The sequence below is a fragment of the Dromaius novaehollandiae genome, chromosome Z, assembly GCF_036370855.1.
Source record: "Dromaius novaehollandiae isolate bDroNov1 chromosome Z, bDroNov1.hap1, whole genome shotgun sequence".
Classification (NCBI taxonomy): Eukaryota; Metazoa; Chordata; class Aves; order Casuariiformes; family Dromaiidae; genus Dromaius; species Dromaius novaehollandiae.
Window position 1 is genome coordinate 73,212,604 of NC_088132.1, and position 22,366 is coordinate 73,234,969.

The following is a 22,366-nucleotide window of genomic DNA, read 5'->3' on the forward strand; positions in this document are numbered from 1 at the left end:
AGGCGGGCAGCTTCTTCCACAGGAGGAGGGGGCTCCCACAGAGGTCCCAGCACCAAGGTGGCACCCATCAGGACATGGGTCCCCCCAAGGACACTGCACAGCCACGCTGCCCCACGACCGCTTTATTGGAGGGGCTCAGAAGCCCATGCGGGGGCGCTTGCGGCGGGGCTGTGAGCCCGAGAGCTGGCTTTGCGAGGAGGGGATGCAGAGCTGCCCCCCCTGGCTGCAGGGTTGGCTGCCAGGGGGCTCGGGGGGCGTCTCAGGGGCACCGTCTGCGCACACGGCCAGGTAGTCACGCAGGGTCTTGCGGCGCTCCTTGGGGATGCCCCGGGAGCGCAGCGTCTGCGAGGAGAGCAGGGGCTCGGCTGAGGGTGGGGGGTGGTGAGGGGAGCCCCCCCAGACCTCCGCCAGCACCTGGGGCAGCGCGTCGGGGTGCCCAGGAGACAGTGGGGGGCCTGGGCCTGGCGGCCCGTCGCTGAGCTCCGACAGCTCCGACTGGTAGGTGACGGAGGAGGTGAAGCTGGCCGAGAGGCTGCGGTGCCCCCGTGCCCGCTTCTGTCGCCGCCGGCGCTCCCGTAGCGCCCGCTGCCTCTGCGCCATGTTCAGGCCCAGCCGCTCCTCCCACCAGTGGCTCCAGTCCCCGGCCCAGGCGGCTGTGAGCCGGGTGCTCAGGGCATCGGGCCACGCCGCCGGATCCACGGGCTGCGGCGGGGGCGGTGGGGCGGGCGCCGGGTGCCAACGTCGCACACGGCCCCGCTCCCGCATGGCGCGCCGCAGCTGCTGGCGGGCCCACGCGTGCAGGGTGCCGGTGCCAGGCCCGGCCGGCGGCCCCAGGTCCTGCCTCGTGAAGAGGCGCTTTTGGCTGATGGTGGGGGGTGCCCGGCCCGCTGCCTGCTGCGGCAGCTCCTGCTGGTCCCTGAAAAGCGCCTTCAGCCAGCGGCGGTACCGCAGGGCCACAGCGGGGCTGGGCACAGCAGGCGAGGGACAGCAGCGGGCACAGGGCTCCTCCGGGCGCTGGGCTTCCTCTGGAGCTGCTGGGGTGCCTGCCTCCTCCTCTTCCTCCTCCTCCTCCTCGTTGACAATCACCTCCAGGTTGGACAAGAAGAAGGTCTCCTCCTCCTCTTCCTCACCATTAGAGCCAGGTGGAGAGCTGGGAGCGCTCCCGCACAGAGCCTCCACCACGGGGGAAGCGCTGGGGGCTGCCTCATCCTTGTGCTCCCCGTCGGCAGTGCTGGGCTGTGCTGCCTCGTGCCTCAGGGTTTGGTAGAAGACATCCCCAGCCTCCGAGAGCTGGAAAACCAGCAGGGACTCCCGCTGTCCTTGCGCGTGCAGCACCGCTGTCAGCCCTGGGGGGGACACACAGGGGATGGCCACCAGTCACCGAGGTGGGAAAGGACAGCAGCAGCTCGGTCCAAGCCCCCCAGAGCGGGGCCAGCCTCCAGCACATTGCTAAGGCCCTGGCCCCATAGAGGGCTGAAGGTCTCCACGGATGGAGGTTCCCACTTTGGGCCCCTCACAGGAGATGTATTTCCTAATATTTAATGGATATTTCCCTGCATGCCACTTGTGCTGCTGCCTCTCGTTCTGTGGCCTTCCCCAAGAAAAGCCTGGCCCCGGGCTCTCTCCAGCCCTGTCAGGCCACTGCCAGCAACAAGGGGATCCCTTCACTGTCCCTTCACCAGGCTGCCCAGCCCCACTGCTCCCAGCTGCCCTAACCCCTGGCCCCTCAGCACTTCAGCTGGCCTTGCTCCCAGGCAGTTCATTTCTGAACAGCCCCAGCCTGCCCTGGCGCTCAGGATTTTGCTTTTGCCTTTTCCAGCCCGCCAGAGCCCTGCGAGGGCTGTACCCTCCCCACCACCCCCGGGGGCTGCCCAGGCATCGCCTGCCAGCCTTGGCATGATGTCCTGCCCCCGGGACGCGCATGCCCCCAACGCGCGGGACACCCACCGGCAGCCGGGGCACCGAGGCGCTGCTGCAGCAGCTGGTGCCGGTGTGGGAGCTGCTGGGGCAGGTGCTGCAGGCAGCCGGAGATGCTGTGCAGCTTCTGCGGAGGCCCGGCAAGCTGGCAGGCCGACTTGCTGCCCCCTGCGGAAGGATGCAATGACAGTGCTCAGTGAGCCCAGCTCCCCACACCGCAGCCAGCCCGGTGCCCATCAGCACGGGAGGCAGGCACCCCGCTTTCTGCCAGGCCCTGACCCCGCAGCACCTCCGAACTGCTCGCAGCCCTGTCACTCACCCGTGTACTGCAGCAGCAGCAGCTCCTGGGTGTGGGACGCACCAAGCAGCAGCTTATGGCTCCTGCCGGGGCCCCCCGGCACCACGTGGGCAAACAGCGGCGGGTCCTGCATCATATGCGCCCACTTCAGCACGGGCACCAGCGGCAAGCGCTCGTCCATCACGTACACTGCGAACTGGGAGGGGGCACAGCTCAGCGGGGCTCACAGCAATGGGGGTCACCCCGAGCTGCCACCTCCGTGTCCTGGACTCACCTGGGTGGCAACAAGGTGCTGGGAGGGGTGGGCCCTGCCAAGGTACAGGGGCAGCACCACACGCTCGCCCTGCTGGCACCCAGCTTCCTCACCCACCTTGAAGAAATCGAAGTGGCATCTCCCAGGTGCCTGGAAGAGCAAAGCAGAGCAGGATGCTGTGAGCACAGAGGAGTGGGAGGCCCTCTCCTGCCATCCGCCTGCCCACACGGCCACACACCGCCTGCCTGCTCCCTCCAGGCTCACCCGCGTGTCCAGGCACTGCAGGCCGGTGCGGTCAGCACAGCTCAGCACCCGCGGGTGGGCAGTGAAGTCGCTCCAGCGCCAGGGTGAATGGTCCCGGAAAAACATGGTCTGGGGGTCCTGGCGGAGCTGCTGCAGCCTGGGGGAGAAGGCACTGCCGTTACCGCCAGGTCTGGGGTGAGCGCGGAGCAGGGGGCCAGAGCTGTCCCTCAGCAGTCTGCGCTGGCCCCGTCCGGCCCACGCGCCTGGCCTCACCCCGTCTCGACGCTCCAGAGGTAGACAGCTCCACTCTGGGTGCAGACGGCCAGCTCCCCGGGGAGGTGAGGGCTGCGAGAGAGGGGCAGGGCTTCACCGCGGGGGCAGGAGCGCCCGGCCCCGGGGAGGAGGGACACAGAGGCAGGCGCTGAGCCCGCCCGCTACACGCTGCTCCCCCGGCGCCTACCTGACAGTGAGGCAGGAGGCCGGCACGCTGGTGCGGATGACCTGCAGCGGGGCAGGGGCAGCGCCCGTCCTGCCCCGCACCCTCCAAACGCCACAGTGATAGTCTGAGCGGACACCAACAAAGCCTGACGCAGGGCAGGAGAGAGCAGGTTAGAGGTTCCCCGGCCCAAGACTGGATGCCGGGTGCCCCATGCTCCGTCGAGGCTCGGGGACCAGTTGCAGGACCACGCTCACCTTCTCCGTCCACCTGGGCAGCAGCCACCTGCCGGATGCGTCCGTTGAGCTCAAACTGCGCCGGGGAGCCCCGGGCACGGGGCACCTCACCCAGCACCACGTCCTGGAAATCTGGGGTGCCGGCTAAGGGCGGTGCGGCACACAACCACCGTGGGGACACCCCCCTGCACCCCCGGGGGAAGGATACAGAGCTGGTTCATGGCTGGCCCTCTGGGGTACACCAGGCGGCCCGTGCGTGCGCCCGCATCTTCGGGGGGCAGCCAGGCCAGCGCCCCCCCCGTGGAGCTGTCGTCGAAGAGCAGGCTGGCCCACTGCAGCACCAGCTCGTCATGCACGCAGTCCGCCAGCAGGTCCAGTGGCACCTCGAACAGCCAGTCGCGGCACAGGTGGGAGAACCAGCGGACACGGGAGGTGAGGTGCTGCTGGGGGCAGCCGCTGCGGAGACAGCCAGCGTCAGGTGGGCAGGGCCAGGCGGTCTGTGAGCACCCACTCCGGGCAGGGAGCGTGGGGCAGAGGGAGCCAGGGCAGAGAACAGGAGCTCCCCAGTGCCCCCCAGGGCAGGGGACACTCACTGCCTGGCCTCCAGCCGGTTGATCTCCTCAACCAGGGGTGTCATCCGGATGGTGGTGTCTCGGGCCTGCCTCTGTGGGGAGGAGATGGGGCAGAGGTTGGGGCTGGCAGCTCTAAGGGATGGGGCGGGGGCAGCGCTGTCACCCCCGGAAAGACACTGACCCTCAGCTTGGCGTTGCCCAGGTAAAAGTTCTTGTGCAGCAGTTGCCCCAGGGAGCCAAATGCATCTTCTGAGTGATCCACAAAGAAGTGGCCCAACTGCGCAGGAAGGCCAAAGCGAAGGTTAGGATGCGCTGGGGTGAGACCAGGCTCACCTGTGCTCAGACGCGTCCCCCAGCCCCAGGGCACAACTCCAGAGCAATCTGGGGTGCCAGAACAGGCCTGTCTTCAGCAAGACACAGCGCCCAAGGCCCTACCTGCTTGGTGAAGTCGAGGGCAGCTCCAGACTTGCCCGAGCGGAGCTTCCTGCGCAGGACCCCACGGTAGAGGATGTCCTGAGGCATGAGCGAGGGAACCCAGCAGCCTGCAGGAAAAGGGCAAGACCCGAGCAGTACGGTGGCAGCAAGCCTTGATCTGTGGGAAGCCGCACGGGGTGCAGAGACGGGACAGCACCTCGGGGAGCAGCTCACCCACCCCAGCAAACGCCGCCAGGGCGGGGAAAAGGGAGAGCTGCTACAGCAGCACTGGCATGCGAGGGCCGACGGGGCCGGGAACCCTAACCTCGAGGTGGGGGACAGAGCAGGGTGCCCCCTTGCCCCAGGGCGCCCCTTTCCCCCCGCCGCCGCCGCGCAGGGCCCTCACCGGCGTTGGGGGGCAGGAAGGGCGCAGCAGCGACGCCGGCCGGCTCCCAGCTCTCGCCCGCTCCGCCGCGCCGGGCCACGAACGGCGTCTCGGCCTGCAGGGACCCCAGGTCAGAACGGTCCCCCCCGCCCCGGCGCCCCGGATTTGGGCGCGGGGCTCCGGCCCCCCCCGCCGCCCCGGGCTCACCGCGTGCGGGCCGCGGCAGGCGCCCACCAGCACCTGCCCGTGCTCGCCCCAGCCGGCCGCCGCAGCGGCGCCCCGCTCCTCCGCGGGGGGGCCGGCGCCGCAGAAGGACGGGAACAGCGCGGCCGGGAACTCCATGGCGGCCCCGGGGAGGGGCTCGGGGGGGCGGAGGGGACCGCGCCGGATTGGGCCCCACGCCGGGGCGCTGCCCACGCGGACGCACGCGCCCGCCGGAAGTGCCGCCGCCGTAGAGCCGCCGTCCCGGCGCCGCGCACCAATCAGCGGCCGGGGCGGGGCGGGGAGGGGGCGGGGCGGCCAGAGCGGCGCGGCCGCGGAGCGCTGCTGCCACCTGGCGGCCGGCGGGAGGGCGCTCGGCCCCCGCAGGGACCGCGGGGAGCTGCTGGAGTGCGAGCGGGACGAGCGGCAGGGCTGGGACCGGCACCGGCACCGGCACCGGCACCGGGAGGAGCGGCAGGGCTGGGCTGGGACTGGCACTGGGACCAGGACCTGGACCGGGACCGAAGGAAGCGGCAGGGTTGGGACTGGCACCGGGACCGTCACCGGGACCGGGGCGAGCAGCAGGGCTGGGACCGGCACCGGCATCGGGGGGAGCTGCAGGGCTGGGACTGGGACCAGGACCGGGACCTGGACCGGGGGAAGCTGCAGGGTTGGCACCGGCACCGGCACCGGCACCGGGGGGAGGAGCAGGGCTGGCACCGGGACCGGCACCAGGGGGAGCTGCAGGGCTGGGACCGGCACTGGCACCGGGACCGGGACTGGCACCGCGGGGAGCGGCAGGGCTGGGACCGGGACCGAGACCGAGACCGGGGCGAGCAGCAGGGCTGGGACTGGCACCGGCACCGAGGGGAGCTGCAGGGCTGGGACCGGGACCGGGACCGGGGGGAGCTGCAAGGCTGGGACCAGCACTGGCACTGGGACCGGGACCAGGACGAGCGGCAGGGCTGGGACCGGGGGGAGCTGCAGGGACCCGGACGGGCCAGGAACTGCTCCCAATCCCCCCTTGATGCGTCACTGCCTGGCTGCCGGTCCTGATGGCGTCTGTCCCCCGGCACAGGGCAGTAGGGGCCAGGACGCAGGAGGGTGACACACTCCAGGCCTGGGGCGAAGAAGTTGCCTGCCGAGCCGGACTCAGTGCACCCACGCGGCACCGGGCATCCCAGGTCCTGCCTGCGACGGGCACCGCAGGGCTGTGGAGCAGGTGGGGGGACAGGGCAGCACCAGCCACAGGTCCCCACCACCAGCGACCCGCCGGTCTGGATGGAGGCCCCAGGATGCATCCCCGTGTCGGGACTGGTCCCAGCAGCCTTGCCGCCCCACTCGCCCATCCTGCTGGCGCGACCCACGTGTGTTGCAGCATCCTTTTATTGCTGGGTGTCGTGGGGCTCGGAGCCCCTGGGTGCCTCCTCGAGGGGGCCCTGGGGCTCCGGGGAGGGCAGCAGCGGTGCGTGAGCTGGACAGGTGGGCAGCTCCGCCAGCAGGGCCTGGTACACTGAATCATCGCTGGGCTTCCCTGCCAGCACGGCGTTCCTCATCTCAGGCACCTCCGCAAACACCAGGTATTTTTCTCCTGGGGCAAGGAGAGGCAGGGTGGGAGGCAGGGTGCAGAGCTGGGGGCATGGTGTGGGGGGCTGCAGCCCCGCTCCTCCTCCTCCTCCTCCCCGCGTACTGTAGGGCCGGCCGCCCTGCTTCCGCGCCTCCGTGGTCTCGAAGAAAGTCTCGTGCTCCTCCCAGCGCCGGTCGCACACCGCGCATGAGAAGGTGGACTCGAAGCTCTTGCACCAGCAGCCTGGGGAGGGGGCGGAGGCGGACGTGGTCATAGCCAGCCCCTCTGGATCCGGCCCCCCCCGGGGGCTGCGGCCTCACCTGCGGCGCGGCAGGGGCGCCCGGCGCTGGGCACGTGCTTCTCGTGGCTGTGCTTGCAGCGGCAGCTGGCGCACCAGGCGAAGAGCTCCGCAGGCACCCGCCGCCGCAGCCAGAACTCACCCACATCCTCGGCCCGCGAGGGGATGAAGGTGAAGCTCTGGCACTCACAGCGTTCCACGGCGCAGGGCACCGCTCCCTGCGTCTCTGTGGTGCGGCACATACCCGTCAGCCCCAGAGGGGTCTGGCCAGCTGGGAAAGGAGCCCAGGGTGCTCACGGCGAGAGGGGGGTGCCCCACCGCGGTGGCACCCGCACGCACCTACGTAAGGCTGGTGCTCACTCAGCAGGTGCCCGCAGAAGCACTTGGAGCGGTCGCCCACGCGGAAGCAGTCCCACAGGTATTCGGGGCAGCGCCAGCCCACATACAGGCCTGCGGCCAAGGGCACCACTGAGCCCAGCAGCTCTCCCCACGGTGCCCCATGGCCTCCCGTGCTGGGGAGAGGTGCCTGGCCATGGGGCAGCCCAGCTGCTCCACAGCGTGTGCCTCCCCCGTGCCCACTACTGGCTTGCCTGTCCGCAGGGCCTTGAGGGCCGCCTCCTTCTCCAGGTAGAAGAGCTCCTCGACCTGCCTGCCAAACTGGTCGCAGCATGTGGCCTTAGCCACCGACATGAGCTCGGCCTCCTCAGCCGGGACCACGGCCTGCGCCATGCCATCTGCCGAAGAGAGCGCGAGCAGGGATGTGTGGGGCCACTGTGGCTGTGACACGGCCCGGGACGGCTCCCTGGGGTCGGCTCTGGGAGAGCAGCGGGCCCATGCCCTCCCGCAGTGCGGGGCCCCCATTTCCACCCGGCAGACCTGTGGCCATGGGGTCTGCCCCCATTTCCACCTGGCAGACCTGTGGCCATGGGGTCTGCTCGTATGTGGGGGGAGCTGCAGAGGGGCTGCCATGCCAGAGGGCCACCGGGCAGATGGAGGGGATGTGGCTGAGGGGAGAGATGGGCTGGGACGGGGGGGCTCTGCCCAAGCGGCAGGAAGGGGAGAGGGGCTCCGGGCTACCGCGCTGCCACCCTCCCACCGCAGGGTCCTGCTCCCCTGAGGGGGACTTCATCTCCAGACCACCCCAGAGCTGGCCTGGGGTGCCTGGGGGCAGAGCCACGTACCTGTCACCCCTGTCTCGGCAGCTGCCGCCTTCTTCTGGCCCCTGGGCTGCCTGGGCTTCACCTGCCTCTGCTGGGAGCTCGTTCCCACCTCCTCGCCCTCCAGGACAGCCAGAGGGGGGTACATGCCCCACAGATCTTTGCCCTCCCAGTGGGCCCCCCCCCGGGCACCCTCAATCACTGTGGGAGATGCTGCCCGGGCTGGCTGTGTGGGGGGCCCAACTGGCAGGGGGGGCTCTGCCTGGCCCTCGTCAGCCGGGGCCAGGGGCCCCTCGGCGGGACCCTCCGCCTGGGGTGCCTCAGCCTCCATAGCTGACCTGGCCCCTGTGCTGCATGGCCAGAGCCACCCTGGCCAGGATGCTCGGGGTTGCCAGGGAACCGTGGTGGCCGTGGTGACTTGTGACACAAGGCCCCACTGTGCTGGGATGGAAGGAGGGTGCCTGGGGGCTGTGGGGCAGCTGAATAGCTGGAGGATGTGGGGCCTTGGGGCAGCTCCCGGCAGTGGGGGGACCCTTCCCTGCTTGCTGCCCCATCCTCCTTCTGCTCACGCTGCTCTTGCCTCCCCCTCTGGCCCTGCTCCCACCACATATCCCCTCTCTCCCCCAGAATGGGGGGCACAGGGTGGTCGGCAGAGCTCAGCCCCAGGCAGGTCGATGGTGCACGTGAGTCCCCCTCACCAGGCTGGGACCTCAGCACCTGGCCCTGCCTGCTGGCTCGGGGACTGGTGTGTCCCCTGCCTGTCTGGCTATACCCCGTGCATGGCTCAAGGACACCAACACTGGGGGACATCCCTACAGAAATCACTCCTGACTTGTGCATCCCAACCTGGGTCTAAGGGCAGATCCTGCAGCGGTGCTGGGCAGAGAGACAGGTGATGTGAGCTGCCGCTCCATGGAATTGAGGAGCCGGGAGCTGAAGGAACGTAACACTTTGCCATGCACTTTGTCCCTGTCCGTTCATGAAGCCGGAGGGCTCAGACAGCCCTCTGCAAGGGCAGGCTGGGGCTGTGCTAGCTGCCGCTGGCAGGCCAGCGGGTCCTCCCTCAGCCCTGCGTCTCCAGCCAGCTTTTGCAGCTCCTGGGCTCCTGGCAGCCTCTGGGCTTGAGTTTGCCAGAAAGCCCTGGCCACTGCTGTGCACAAGGCTGTTCCCACTGATGGATCTCTCCTGGCTTGAGATCTGGCCATCTGTGAAAGAGACCCATGAGGTCCAGAGATGCCCGGTGTCCTCAAATTATCTGTGCCCTGCCTTTCACGTGTGACCCCATGCCTGCTTGGCACGTGGGTTGTCCCTCCTGCCTCTGTCTCTTGTCCCTCTTCTTCCCCATATGTCAAAGCAGGCTAACCCTGAGGGCCCCCTTGGTCCAGCCATCCTGTCAGAGTTCCCAGAGCTGACAGATGTCTCTCACAGGGACGGATTTTTGCCTCTCAGAGCTCTTATATGACCCTGGAGCCAGGACTAGCGCCTTTGGGGAGTATCTTGAAGAGGATCACAGCATCTGCCCATCTGTGCCCTAGGTGGACTCTCCTGTCCTCTTCTAACAGAGACATGGACCACTTTGCTGCTGGACAGATCATGGGCCTCACTGCAGACCCTGCACGAGGCGGAGATCCCTGCCCCAGAGCCAGGCTCTGTGCGGAAACTGCCTGCAGCCACGCTGGTCTCAGAGCAGCTCTCCAGGGGCCTCAGCAGAGCTTGCATTTGAGAGGAGGCAGGTGGGAGATGGCTCTGGGAGGAGGCACAGACAGCCCAAACATCTGTGCTATGACACCTCTCAGCCTGGCCTGGCCTCTGCCTCCTCCTGGCTCTTCCCTAATGTGTCATTGGTGAGGTGCCAGCTTGAGGTGAAATCACTTATTCAAGTGATATTTTCGTCTCTGAGAGGCTGATTCAACTCTGAATAGTCTTTGCCTTGAGGACAGCAGCACAAGCCCTGGGCAAGTGTGGGACAGGGCAAACATGGCCGCACTGACCAAGTTCAGGGACTCGCTGTCCCGGGGGATGCTGCCCCTGCACCCTGGGTGCCTGGTTTGCCCTCTGCCAATGATAACCTCTCCCAATTGCAACTTAGCAGCCTAGATGGGGTCTAGACTTTGGACTCCAGCCATCCGAGGGGGTATAGTGCCCTCTGGAGAGAGGCAGGTTGGTGGAGATGGGCCCACATCACCACGGCTGATGTTCCTCCTTGCAGCAGAGCCAGAGGGGAAAGGTACATGGGGGCATTGGGACCTGAGACCGTTTGAGGTCCATGGACTCAGCAGGGCTGACTCGAATGAGGCTACGGTCTGGTCTGCAGTGCAGGGCCCAGCTCTGAGCACTGCAGTGCTTGGAGGGCCCCAGGCACCAGTCTGTGCTGCAGATGGGGCTGAGCTCATCCCCAGCCCCAGTGCTCCCGCAGGACCATGCCCACGAGTCACCCCGTGTGCTTCAGCTGCGGCCAAGGAGAACGAATGATGTCAGGGCAGTTTGGGGAAATGTGATGAGCTCACTTCCAGTTGGGCTGCCCTCATCCGTGCACATCATACCCAGACTCCCCTTTCCTGGAGAGCTCGGCATGCAGGGCACAGGGCGCTCTGCCTGCAAGAAAGATGGGACAAGGGTGGCTGGAGCGTGGGCTGCTGGGGGGAAATATGCCCCAAGGTCAGGATGCCTTCCCTGCACCAACAGGGCCCACAGCACTGCTGACAGACCCCAACCCCTTAGTGCCCTCCAACCTTCTGCTCTCCCCAGCTCAAGCTTTCCCCCCAGTCCTGAGGGCTTCCTGCTGCCCAGCCAAGTCCCACTCCAGTTTTCAGCCTGCTGAAGGGATTGTGCTGAGCAAAGAGCAAGTCGGTGCCCGGGACCATGGGACTTTTTCCCTCCCAGCATCATTGCACAGTCTGGTGTCCAGACCTAGTAGGTCTGTAGCACTGGGACACTTTTGGAGAGGCACAGCACAGGCAAAATGGGCCAGGGAGCTTGTCTCCAACTCACCTTCCCCTAACCTGCTTAACCAGCCCTCAGACACAGCCCTCTCCACTGCACCACAGCCCCTATAGCACAGCTTGTTTATGCCCTCTCCCCTTGGCACCCCTTCCTATAGCCCTTCTATGTCTCCGCCCCAGCTCCCCAGCTCCCCCCATTCTCTCTGCATGCAAGGCCCCACACTGCTAAAGGCTCCTGTCCCCTCTGCACAGCAAGAGCCATGTCTGCTCTGCACTGTAGCCCCACATGTCCCCTGCAGCCCAGCTCCTGTTTTCTCCCTGCACTCCAGCTCCCATACCCCCACTGCCGTTTCCCCCACATCCCAGTGCCTCCCAGTCCCGTGTCCCCTTGCATCCCAGTACCCATGGCCCCTGCACACCATTCCCATGTCCCCCTGTATCCCAGCTCTTGCCTCCGTGTATCCCAGACCCACATCCCCTTGCACCCCAGCCCCAGGTCCCCCACATCTCACCTCTTTTGGTCGCTTGTACCTGAGCCCCACATCTCCCTGCACCCCAGCCCTTGCCCCCTGTGTCCCAGCCCCATGTCCCCCTGCACCCCAGCCCCACAGCCTTCTGCCCCAAGCCTTTGTCCCCCTGTATCCCAGCCCCACGTCCCCCTGCACCCCAGCCCCACGGCCCTCTGCTCCAAGCCTTTGTCCCCTTTCATCCCAGCCCCATGGCCCCCCAGCCCCAAGCCCTTGCCTCCCTGTATCCCAGCCCCACGTCCCCCTACACCCCAGCCCCATGGCCCTCTGCCCCAAGCCTTTGTCCCCTTGCACTCCAGCCCCATGGCCCCCCTGCCCCCAGCCCTTGCCCCCCTGCAGCCCAGCCCCACATCCCCCTGCAGCCCAGCCCTTCCCCCCTGCACCCCAGCCCCACATCCCCCTGCACACCAGCCCCACATCCCCCTGCACACCAGCCCCACGGCCCTCTGCCCCAAGCCTTTGTCCCCCCCGCCCCAGCCCCGCGGCTCCTTGCCCCCCAGCTCCGTGTCCCCCACGCGGTGCCCCCCCCGCGCGGCCCCTCGCCCCCCGCGCCCGGGCCCCGGGGGAGGCGCGCGCAGGGGCAGGCGGGGGCGCTGCCGGCGGCGCCGAGTGACGCGCGGCGGGGCCAATGGGCGCGCGGGGGCGGGGGCGGGGGCGGGGCGGGTGACGTCATGGGCGCCGGTGCGCGGCGGGGCGGCTGGCGGCGCGCGCCCCACGGCACCCGGCGCGGCGGCATGGGCCGGCGGGGCGGCGGGGGCGGCGGGCAGCGGCGGCCCCTCGCCCCCCTCCTCCGCCTCCCCCTGCTCCTCCTGCCGCTCCTCCACCTCGCACCGCCCGCCGGTGAGTGCCCGGGGTGCGCGGGCAGTGGGGCACGGGGTGCGTGTGCAACGGTATGAGGCACATGTGCGATGGGGCACGGGGTGCGTGTGCAACGTGTATGAGGTACACGTGCAGTGGGGCGCGGGGTGTGCATGCAACGGGTATGAGGTACACGTGCAATGGGGCACGGGGTGTGCGTGCAATGGGTATGAGGTACATGTGCAGTGGGGCATAAGGTGTGTGTGCAATGGGTACGAGGCATACGTGCAATGGGGCACGGTGTCTGTGTGTGCAATGGGTATGAGGTACACGTGCAATGGGGCACAGGGTGCGCATGCAGCAGGTACGAGGTGCATGTGCAGTGGGGCACAGGGTTATGCATGCAACGGGGCAGAGACATGCGTGTGCAATGGCTATGAGGTACACATGCAATGAGACACAGCATGTGAGGTGTTCGTGCAATGGGGCATGATGTACATGTGCAATGGGTATGATGTGTGCATGCTGTGGGACTTGGAGTGTGCGTGCAATGGGGCACAGCGTGCTTGTGTAGTGGGGCATGGGCATGTGCATGCAATGGGAATGACATACATGTGCAATGGAGCATGGTGTGTGCATGCAATGGGACACGGGATGGATATGAATGGAGGTGCGGTGGGGCACAGTGTTTGCGTGCTGTGGGAGGCAGAATGAACATGCAGTGAGGCATGGTGAGTTTGTGCGATGAGGCATGGGGCGTGTGTGCAGTGGGGCTTGGGGTACACTTTCAATGGGGCACAGAGGTGCATGTGCAGTGGGATGCGGGGTGCTCGTGCGATGGGATGTTAGGTGTGGGTGCAATAGGACATGGAGAGGTGTATGCAGTGGGGCATGGAGATATATGTGCTGTGGGTGTGGGGTGCGTGTGCAGTGGGGCCCAGGGATGTGTTTGCCGTGGGACATGAGGTGTCCAAGCAGTGGATCACGGAGATAAGTGTGCAGTGGGGCACAGAGGTGTGTGTGCTGGTGGGTGCACATGCAGTGGGACACCCACGGGGGAAGGGTGCCCGTGTGGTGGGTCCCCAGGGAGGATCCAGGTGCAGTGGGACCCCAGGCGAGAGGGCTGTGTGCATGCAGTGGGGCAGTGGGGATGGAGAGCGTGCAGCGAGGGGGATGTGCGTGCAGCGAGGCAGCGGGCAGGGACTAATGCGTGGGGGGGACAGCGGCGGGACTACGTGAGGCAATGAGCGTGCTGTGGGGCGCGGGAGCTGGGTTAGTTATGGGGCCCGGGGAGGTGCTGTGCAGGTGGGGGGCGCGGGGGGCCCAGGGGACTGCAGCCCTAGGGAGCGGGGGCGGTGGGGCCCCTCTGCCGCGGGGGGCCGTGGGGCGGGGAGCGGGGCCGGGCCGTGGGGCGGCCCCCGTGGGCCGCCGGAGCTGTCCGCGGTGATGGCGGCGCCCGCCGGAGCTGTCCGCGGTGCTGACCGCCGGCGCCCAGCCGGGCCCGGCCCGGGGCTGCGCTCCCGGGGCCCGGGGCAGAGGGGCGCTTGCTTTCCTCTTCCTCCCGCTCCAAGGATAGGAAATCCCGCTCCGTCCTCCAGGTCCCCCGCTTCTGCTCTGGCCGCGGGGCTCCAGCCTGCCCCTGTCCCCGCACACTGCTCCTCTCGCCTCGCTCGGGGCGAGTGGGGATGGGGAACAGTGCTGGGACCAGGAGGCTCTGAGTGCTCCCCCCGTGCCACCTCCTGGAGGCCCGTTCAACAACACCTTCTCACTGGGGTCCTCTGCCAGGTTATGGTGCCCCTCTGGCAGGGGATCCGTAGTCCCTGGGGAGGAGAGCTATGGAGTACCCGAGGGCATGGTGGAGACAAATTGGGATTAGGTACTCCTTGCACTGAGACTGGTATTTCATAGCCGGCTTGTGTTGTCTGGCAGTGAAGGGGAGGGGGAGCTGCCTTTGTTCCAGGCAAGGGAGCAGATGCATGTCAGGGTACAGCCGGCTGGGGCTGCGCACACACAGCACAAACACACGTGCACACAAGCACATGTGCGCATTCCCAGTCAGGCAAACACTGTGCAAAGCACACCGCGTCCTTTTCAGCTGTCCCACTCCCCATCAGAACAGCCCTCCTGCGCATATCTCTCCTTCCAGCCCACCTCTGCTGGCCTCCCCTTTGCCAGCAGGTTGTGGGAGATACATCCCTTCCTCAGTGCATCTCTGGGGAATGCATGGGTCTTCCCAAGCTGGCACTGTGTGCATGTACAATGGCAGGGTAAACTTACAGATCCCGCCTGGAGATCCGGGCTCCCTTGTCTCCACCTGCCAAGAAAGTGGCTGCCCCTCTGCTACTGGGGCTCCTGGGAATCCCAAAGCTGTTGGACAGTGGGGCAGGGAGACGTGGCATGAGTGAGTGCAGTAGGCTTGCAGGCAGTGTCTTGCACACAACGGTGCTGTGCACAACCACGCATGCCCGTGCATGTGGGTGTACACACCTTCACCTTGCCATGCATGCAGACAGCACCCACGTGTGCATATGTGCACACATATGTGCACCATCCCTCCTCCACACACCACAGGAGAGGTGTGGGGCTGTGCAGGAAATGCCGTGATCTCTCCTTGTTGTTCTGGCTCTAGGATGGGACTCTGTGTGCAGTTTATGGTGGGCTCTGTGCTGAGACCCCTTAGCAGGCAGGGAAGGGGAGGTCTGTGTGTCCCACAGTCAGTGGGAGCTGACCTGATGGAGCAGAGGTGGCGCTATCAGGAATCGCCCTTTATCACATGTAAAGGATAGGGAACAGGTCCTCACTGGGGAGAATGACGAGTTGAAAGAGAGGTAGGATGTGCCTGAGCAGAGCCCAGTGCAGCCAGGGCCTAGGGCTCCCTAGAGCTCCTGAGGACGACTGCCCAGTTCAGCTCCATGCACTGGCTTGACGCTACACTGAACCACGATGCAAACTGTGCCAGAGCTGTGAGGCGCAGCTAGGCACAGCTGACATCAGCCCTGGGGACACACTGAACTGGCATGGCCCTAGCCTCTCCTGCCTCCAGGCTGCAGAGTCTGGGCCATGTTCAGAGCCTGATGGGGCTGGACTAGGTCTGGAGGGGTGCCACATCCACCCCTGCTGAGAGCCCCTTGGGTGTCCTCTGCAGATGGGCTCTTCGTGACCGACTACTTCACCCGCACACCACGCAAGCTCAGCCCCTTCCGCTCCTTTGCCAGCATCGAGCTCTTCCACTTCCACATCCCTGAGGACACAGTCATCGCCGTCTGGAACCTCATCACCTTCAAGGAGCAGGGTGGCACCTTCGGGGACCAATGCCCAGACCGCAGCATCACCGTGTGAGTAAGCAGCCTTCCTCTGTCTGTTCTCTGCCTGTTCACTGCCTGCCCCTGCCTGCCCCCTGCCCAGATTTACCCTGGAGCCTGTCTGCTTCTTGCTTGCACATGAATGGTCACACATACACACATTTAGCTGCATGCACACACACACAAGTGCAGAGGAACCCTCATGCACGTACATGCACACCCGTATGGGCATACATACGCATGCACACAAATGCATAGGCATGCACACACACATCCATGTACATACACATGTGCGCACATACATGCACACACATGCAGGTTTGCACATATGTACATACACACATTCAAACAGGCACACTCACACTTATGTGCACACTCCCCCTAGTTCATCTTTCCAGGACCACTGCAGACTCCACTCTTTTGCGCATCTCATGCATGAGCAGTTTTACTTGAACGTACATCTAAGTAAGCTTACAGTCTCCAGCAAGTTCCCAGCTTACAGAAGGCTTTGCCATGGTTTCTTTTAATTTGCTAATAGTGTGCCCATTGTGTGGAGGACAGAACCACGTGTAAGGCGGGCTGCTCCCACCACAGTGCCCAGCCTGGGCCCTGCTAACTGCTCTCTCTCCCATAGGTATTTCCGCTCAGGGGCTCCCTCTGTCATTAACCCACTGCACACGCACTTCCCCAGGGACACAGCTGTCCCTGGCTCCTTTGCACTGACACTCACCTGGACCCTGCCAAACCGGACGACAGGGGTGTTCAATGTCACCAGCCCGCTGCCTGGGGACTGGTTCTTGGCTGCCCACCTGCCCAAAGATGAGGGCAAGATCTCCGTCAAGGTGAAGGGCTGAGGGGGAATGTGGGGTGGGGATGGGGGCTCACTGTGGGACCCTGCTTGGGTCAGGCTGTCCTTCTAGGCTAGTGGCACCCAGGAGCAGGTGGGTCAGGTGCCCCAAGTGGGGCCTTATGGGGGGTAGGAGGACTACCATCTCTCCCAGTGGGGATCCTGGGTGCCTCCAAGGGGAAGGGACCAGGGCGCACTGCACCCCACCTCCTTGCTGCGGTATGGGATCATGGGGTATGGCCCCACCTGCCCCATGCTGACTGCCCTGCTGGTGCAGGGGCTCTACGAGGAGTGCCAGTATCTCTTCCAGCCACAGCTCATCGTACAGCGCCTGGTGAACATTGCCGTGCTGTACCCCGGGTACGTCACCGAGCAGAGCATGGCCCCCCACAACCGCTCCTGCCTCTACAAGTGAGTGCAAGAAGGTGTCCTAAAGAGGGAGAAGCTTTGCGGGGGTCCCCAGGGTGGGGAGGGAGTTGTGTGTGCATCCCATTAACAGGTGAGCTTAGGATGCCCTATCCCTCTGGATCCTCCCCTGCCAAGGCTTGCTACCCCAGCCCTGGTGGTCCACACGGAGAGGTAGGGCCTGACGCCGCCATCCCACAGGGTGTTCGTGCCCAGCTACACGTCACGCGTGCTGGTGGAGGTGCTGCGGTGCCGTGGGGCCGAGGGCTGCCCGCTCTGGCTGCGTGTGCGGGCCAAGGCCCCTCCGCTGCACAACTCCACGGCGCTGGACTGCCGGGAGCACACACCCTGCCAGCTGGCACTGGACCTGCCCTTCTGGCAGCACTGGTACTACGTGCTGGTGGAGAAGCACCCTGGGGTGCCAGGCACCATCTCCTTCCAGGTCACTGTGCAGCTCACAGGTAAGGGAGTGCAGCGTGAGGTGGGAGAAGGGCACTATCTTGACCCTGCTTGGGGGACTGGTGGGGATGCAAGGGATGCCCACAGGATCTGGTCCCAGCTGGGCACAGGGTTCCTCCCCGCTCTGCAGGGATGGGGACACTAGGAGGTGCAGAGAGGTGTCAGTGCTGGGATACACATGTAGGCAAGCAGGGGGTCGGGAGAGGAGACAGGAGCTAAGAGAAGAGGGAGGCGGTGGAGGGTGCAGGGGGCTGGAGGGGCTGTGCGGTGCCTGGGGTGACAGTTCTGCCCCCCAGACTGCTCCAGACCCAGCCTGGCCCGGCCGCCCTTCCTGCCCCCCAGTGCCTCCATGAACATGCCCCACTCCTTCGGCTCTGCGGGGGGCTTGGCACTGGGGGACAGCCCTCCACCCATGGGCCCCAACAGCACGAAGCACCTGAGTGCCATCTCCACCGCGTTGCCTGCCAGTGAACGGTGCTGGCCAGTCCGCCCCACGCTGCGCAATGAGCTGGACACCTTTTCCGTCCACTTCTACATCTTCTTCGGGCCCAATGTGTCAGTGCCGCCTGATCGCCCCGCTGTCTTCGTCATCAACCTCCTACCGGTGCTGGACAGTGGTGGGGTGCTCAACCTGGAGCTGCGGCTCAACGTGGTGAGGCAGCCGTGCTGCACCTAGAGCGCGGCCAGCCAGGCAGGGCAGCCAGTGGGGGATGGGATGAGAGATAGGGGCTTGCTGGGGCTGTGACAGGGCAGTGGACTGGACTTGAGGTGCTCTTGGGTGATGGGAGGGGGGCTGAGGTACTGGTGGGGAATGACCACGGACAAGATTTGAGGTACGCTTGGGTAATGGATATGGGGGCTGGGATGCTCCAAGGGCAGGATAATGAGCTGGATTTGGGGTGGTTTTGGGTGATGGGCAGTGGTGTGGGGTGCTGCTAGGTGGTGTGATATGAGCCAGGCACTGTCTGAGCAGGCGGCATCCCCAGCACTATTTTAGGACTGTTTTTTTTCTCTGCCTGCAGAGCTCCCTGTGCGGCGAGAACGTGACAGTGTTTGGGTGTCTCAACCATGAGGTCCCACTGACGTCTGGTGACAACGCATCGGTCACCTGTGCGACGGGTAAGGAGGGCAGTGTGGCGCATGCCTGTCCTGCCCTGTGTGCGTGGGGCTGGTGCTGCTGCAGGCTCATGGGGTTCACACCCCAATGCATTCGGTGAGAGGCACCTGGCCTCTGGGCGCAGCAGGTGGGAGGAGGCAGAGACTGCAGGAGCATCTGGTCCCAGAGCCAGAGACACCGCAGAGCCACACAGCACCCCGGCACAGGGCACCCTGCTCTGGCAGAGCTCTACCAAGGGGATGGAGCTGCCCCTGCCCTCCTCACCCAGATCTTTCCTCGGCTGCAGAGTCCCTGGCGGGGTTCCTGCTCTCCGTCAATGCCACGGCCAGCCTCAGCCGCCTGCGGATCCCCTACCCCCAGACGGGCAGCTGGTACCTGAGCCTGCGCTCGCTCTGTGCCACAGAACATGGGTAAGAGCCCCCGGTTGCCCCAGCCCTGCGTGCCCGGAGGGGATGTCCCCACCACGGCATGTGTCTGTGTGCGCTGCCAGCCTGTGTGTGTCTGGCCCCTGCATGGCTCTGCGACTGTGCGTCACTGCGCACATGGCTTTGTGGGCGGTGTGTCTGCATGCGAGTGTCTGCGTGGGCATATACAGCTCTAGCTAGCGCTGGCCTGACCATCTGTGGGGCCCCGCGGCTGTAGCCTGTGTGTCTCTGCTAGGAAGCGCCTGTCAGCATGCGAGCACTGTGCATCTGTTGGTGCCTGCCTGTCTCTGCGGCAGTGCCCAACTGTACCCATCCATACCCATCCCTGTGCCTGGGGGGGGACTGGGCTGTTGCTGCAAGGACGGGGCCTGGCTGCATGTCTGATGGGATGAGAGGGAGCCCTGGCCAGGCTGCTGTACCTCTGCTCTGCTCGGCATCTCCAGGGACTGGTCCAGTGTCTGCAGCTCTGTTTCTGGCCTGTGTGTCTGGCTGAGAGCCCTGGGGAGGAGAGAGGCTCTTGTGTGCATGTGTCTGTGCATGCGAGTGTCCATGTGAGGCTGCGCACCATGCAGATGGTGCAGTGTGCGTGTTCGGGTGCGTGCATGTAGACAGGGCTGTGTGTGTATTTGCATCATGCATGTAGATGGTTCTGTCTGCATGTTTGGGTATGTGCACGTAAACGGGGCTGTGTGTGTTCTTCATGCATGTGTGTGCAAATTTGTGTGAGCACATACATGAACAACAGGCACGTGTGCAGATGGTGCCGTGTGTATGTGTGCAGACAGCACTATGTACGTGTTTGTGCATGTTTGGGTTCATGCGTGCATACAGACAGCGCTAGGCATGGGCTGCAGAGACACGCGCATGCCTGTGTTCCTGCTCGCGGGAGGCTGCACATGTGCTGGGTGTGCGTGTGGGGGCAGCGGGGGTGCGTGCATGGAGCTGTGTGCGTGGGAGGTGAGTGGTGGCGGGGGTGGTGAGCACACTCCAGCTCTTCCGCTATGTTTCTAGTTCACTTCAGGTTGCCAGTTGCACTCAGTCCTTCCCTGATGCAGTCAAAGAGAGGCTTTGCAGGGCATTGTGTTTGCACAGCAAAATCCAGACAAAATCGGAGCCAGCTGAGTGTGTTGCTAAAGGCAAAGTGGGTCTAACCGCAGCCATGTTCCCATCTGCTTGTCCCGTCAGGCACAGGCAATTACATTGCAAAGACCCTTGAGGACCAGCTCCGAGGTGCCCTATTAAGCACCAAACCAGCTCATTTCTGCACCCACTGAGCCCTGTGTCTCCCCCTGCCAGCAAAGCCTGGGTGCTGTGCTGAGTGCTGCAGGGCTGCGGGTGCCTTTGGTGGGAGCTGCTTGAGGGGTTTGAAGTGCACAGGGCAGGCTGTTTCACCTGAAGTGCAGATGGGCTGAGTGCTGACCCTGTGCTCCTGTGCGGCAGGTTCGAGCCCTGCACCAACGTGACGGCTGAGGTGTACCTGCGCGCCTACCTCTCGCCCTGCATCAATGACTGCGGCATCTACGGCCAGTGCAAGCTGCTGCGCACCAACAATTACCTGTACGCTGCCTGCGAGTGCAAAGCAGGTGAGAGCTGCCCGGGTGCCCACAGTGCCCCCTGCACCCAGAGGACATCCCTGGTGTCCTCCCTTCCTGTCCTTGCTATTGCTGCTGGCCCAGGAGAGACACGGCCTCTGTAGGGTGCTGGAAAGGGGCTTCTCTGCTCCCTCACCAGTGTCTGTGGGCCCTGCTGGGGTGCTGCAAGGGTGACGGTGACTCTCCCCTGCCCACAGGCTGGAATGGCTGGGGTTGCACAGACAATGCTGAGGCCTTCTCCTACGGCTTCCAGCTCCTCTCCACGCTGCTGCTGTGCCTCAGCAACGTCATGTTCGTGCCTCCCGTGGCCATCGCCGTTCGCAGCCACTACCTCCTGGAAGCCGCCGTGTACATCTTCACTATGTTCTTCTCCACCGTGAGTGTGGGGTGGGGGCAGCCCTGGGGCATGTGAGGGGCTGGGGTGACACAGGGCAGCTCTCACCCCTTCTTCCCCCCACCTAGTTCTACCACGCCTGTGACCAGCCGGGCATCGTGGTCTTCTGCATCATGGAGTACGACGTGCTGCAGTTCTGCGACTTCCTGGGCTCCCTCATGTCCGTCTGGGTCACCGTCATTGCCATGGCCCGGCTCCAGCCCGTGGTCAAGCAGGCGAGTGTGGGGAGCAGGCCGCCTGGGCGCAGGGCGGCTGTGCGCACCTGGGAGGGGGGCCCTGGTGCTGGGCAGCACGCCCAGCCTCATGGGCGCCCCGCTGCCGTCGCAGGTGCTGTACCTGCTGGGCGCCATGCTGCTCTCCATGGCTCTGCAGATGGACCGCCACGGGCTCTGGAACCTCCTCGGGCCCAGCCTCTTCGCCTTAGGGATCATGGCCATCGCCTGGGTAAGGAGCCCTGTGCCCTCTCGGGGCCAGGCTGCCCCCTGCCCCGTTCCTCTGCGTCCCCATTGCTGCCCAACCAGCCAGCTCCGTGTGCACCCACTCACCTCCGCTGCCCTGGGCTGCCTTCATCCTTGCCCTGGGGAACAACCCTCCCCATCTCGTCCCCACGGGACACACACAGTCGCGAAGGGGCCATGCCGGTGCACCCTGCTCCCCGGCGCTCACGGCCCCGCTCTCCCCCCACCGCAGACGGCTCGCACCATCCGGCGCCGCCACTGCTACCCGCCGACCTGGAAGCGCTGGGCTTTCTACCTGTGCCCCGGGGCGCTCATCGCCGCCGCCGCCGTGCTGCTCTACACCTTCGTGGAGACGGAGGAGAACTACTTCTACATCCACAGCATCTGGCACCTGCTCATCGCCGGCAGCGTGGGCTTCCTGCTGCCGCCCCGCTCCAAGCCCAGCCGGCGCCTGGGGCCGCTGCCCCGACGCAAGGGCTGCGGCTACCAGCTCTGTGTCAATGAACAGGAGGAGCTGGGCCTGGTCGACCCTGCCGTGGCCTCCATCAACAGCATTTGCACCAGCTGATGCCACCGGCACCCCGGACTCCTCTGGCTGGTGAGCAGTGCCAGGCCCCTCTGGCCAGAGCCACAGACAGCAGCCCTGTGGGGCCAGGCAGCTGCTTGCTTCCCACATGGGCTTTGCCCGGTGCTCCTGACGCCAGGCAGGATGAGTGCCACCTGCACCTCGGCCGGGCGCAGCCACGGTGCCCATTCTGGGAGCGCCAGGACTCCCCCGGGTGGGCGCAGAGCTGCCAGTGCCAACGTGTTATTGCAATTACAGCCTGGTTGAACTTGTTTCCGGGAGTTGCTGCGGCTCAGTCCGGTGCAGGTCTGGGGTGGGGGGGCCTGAGGCTGAGCTGGGGCTGGAGACTGCTGGAGCAGCCCAGGCCAGGCTGGCTCGTGTGCCTGCATGGCCATGCTCACTTCTCTGGGCTGCTGAGGCTGGCAGAGCCCTGTGGGCCCTGAGGACCTGGCCTGGCAGGGACAGAAGAAGGTGATTCATGGGCTGTGGGATCTGCTCTGGTCCCTTGGCGCCAGGGCTCAGGTTGGGGCTCTCTGGGCTGTGTCTCTGGGGCTTGCA

General features: G+C 65.6%; 3 protein-coding genes across 5 annotated transcripts; 1 reads left to right on the top strand and 2 right to left on the bottom strand.

Moving 5' to 3' along the window:
* Nucleotides 1-102: 102 nt before the first annotated feature.
* Nucleotides 103-5,233, bottom strand: LOC112993618 (TATA box-binding protein-associated factor, RNA polymerase I, subunit C). Of its 2 annotated transcripts, XM_064501401.1 has the most exons (14): nt 4,962-5,233; nt 4,776-4,869; nt 4,391-4,497; nt 4,137-4,232; nt 3,977-4,047; nt 3,592-3,839; nt 3,405-3,515; nt 3,172-3,295; nt 2,985-3,056; nt 2,733-2,868; nt 2,490-2,618; nt 2,237-2,411; nt 1,948-2,085; nt 103-1,346 (listed from the first exon to the last, which is right to left on the bottom strand). In XM_064501401.1, exons 1-14 carry the CDS (start codon nt 5,094-5,096, stop codon nt 136-138), a joined length of 2,847 nt encoding a protein of 948 aa, XP_064357471.1. In that variant the 5' UTR covers nt 5,097-5,233; the 3' UTR covers nt 103-135. The 2 variants fall into 2 exon arrangements, with proteins under 2 accessions (XP_064357471.1, XP_064357472.1); XM_064501402.1 differs by lacking the exon at nt 4,137-4,232.
* A 1,107-nt stretch (nt 5,234-6,340) lies between these two features.
* On the bottom strand, nt 6,341-8,125 carry FAM221B (family with sequence similarity 221 member B). Its single transcript, XM_026117391.2, has 6 exons — nt 8,002-8,125; nt 7,411-7,554; nt 7,164-7,270; nt 6,843-7,044; nt 6,646-6,765; nt 6,341-6,546 (listed from the first exon to the last, which is right to left on the bottom strand). The coding sequence occupies exons 1-6, from the start codon at nt 8,123-8,125 to the stop codon at nt 6,341-6,343; spliced, it is 903 nt and encodes a 300-aa protein (XP_025973176.2).
* A 4,014-nt stretch (nt 8,126-12,139) lies between these two features.
* Nucleotides 12,140-22,080, top strand: TMEM8B (transmembrane protein 8B). 2 transcript variants are annotated; one of them, XM_064501889.1, is made up of 13 exons: nt 12,140-12,286; nt 15,390-15,579; nt 16,181-16,388; nt 16,671-16,804; nt 17,000-17,259; nt 17,554-17,909; nt 18,280-18,376; nt 18,661-18,784; nt 20,240-20,382; nt 20,589-20,767; nt 20,854-21,000; nt 21,113-21,229; nt 21,476-22,080. In XM_064501889.1, the coding sequence occupies exons 1-13, from the start codon at nt 12,181-12,183 to the stop codon at nt 21,809-21,811; spliced, it is 2,397 nt and encodes a 798-aa protein (XP_064357959.1). In that variant the 5' UTR covers nt 12,140-12,180; the 3' UTR covers nt 21,812-22,080. The 2 variants fall into 2 exon arrangements, with proteins under 2 accessions (XP_064357959.1, XP_064357960.1); XM_064501890.1 differs by having other exon boundaries at nt 12,198-12,286; nt 15,460-15,579.
* The last annotated feature ends 286 nt before the right edge of the window (nt 22,081-22,366 follow it).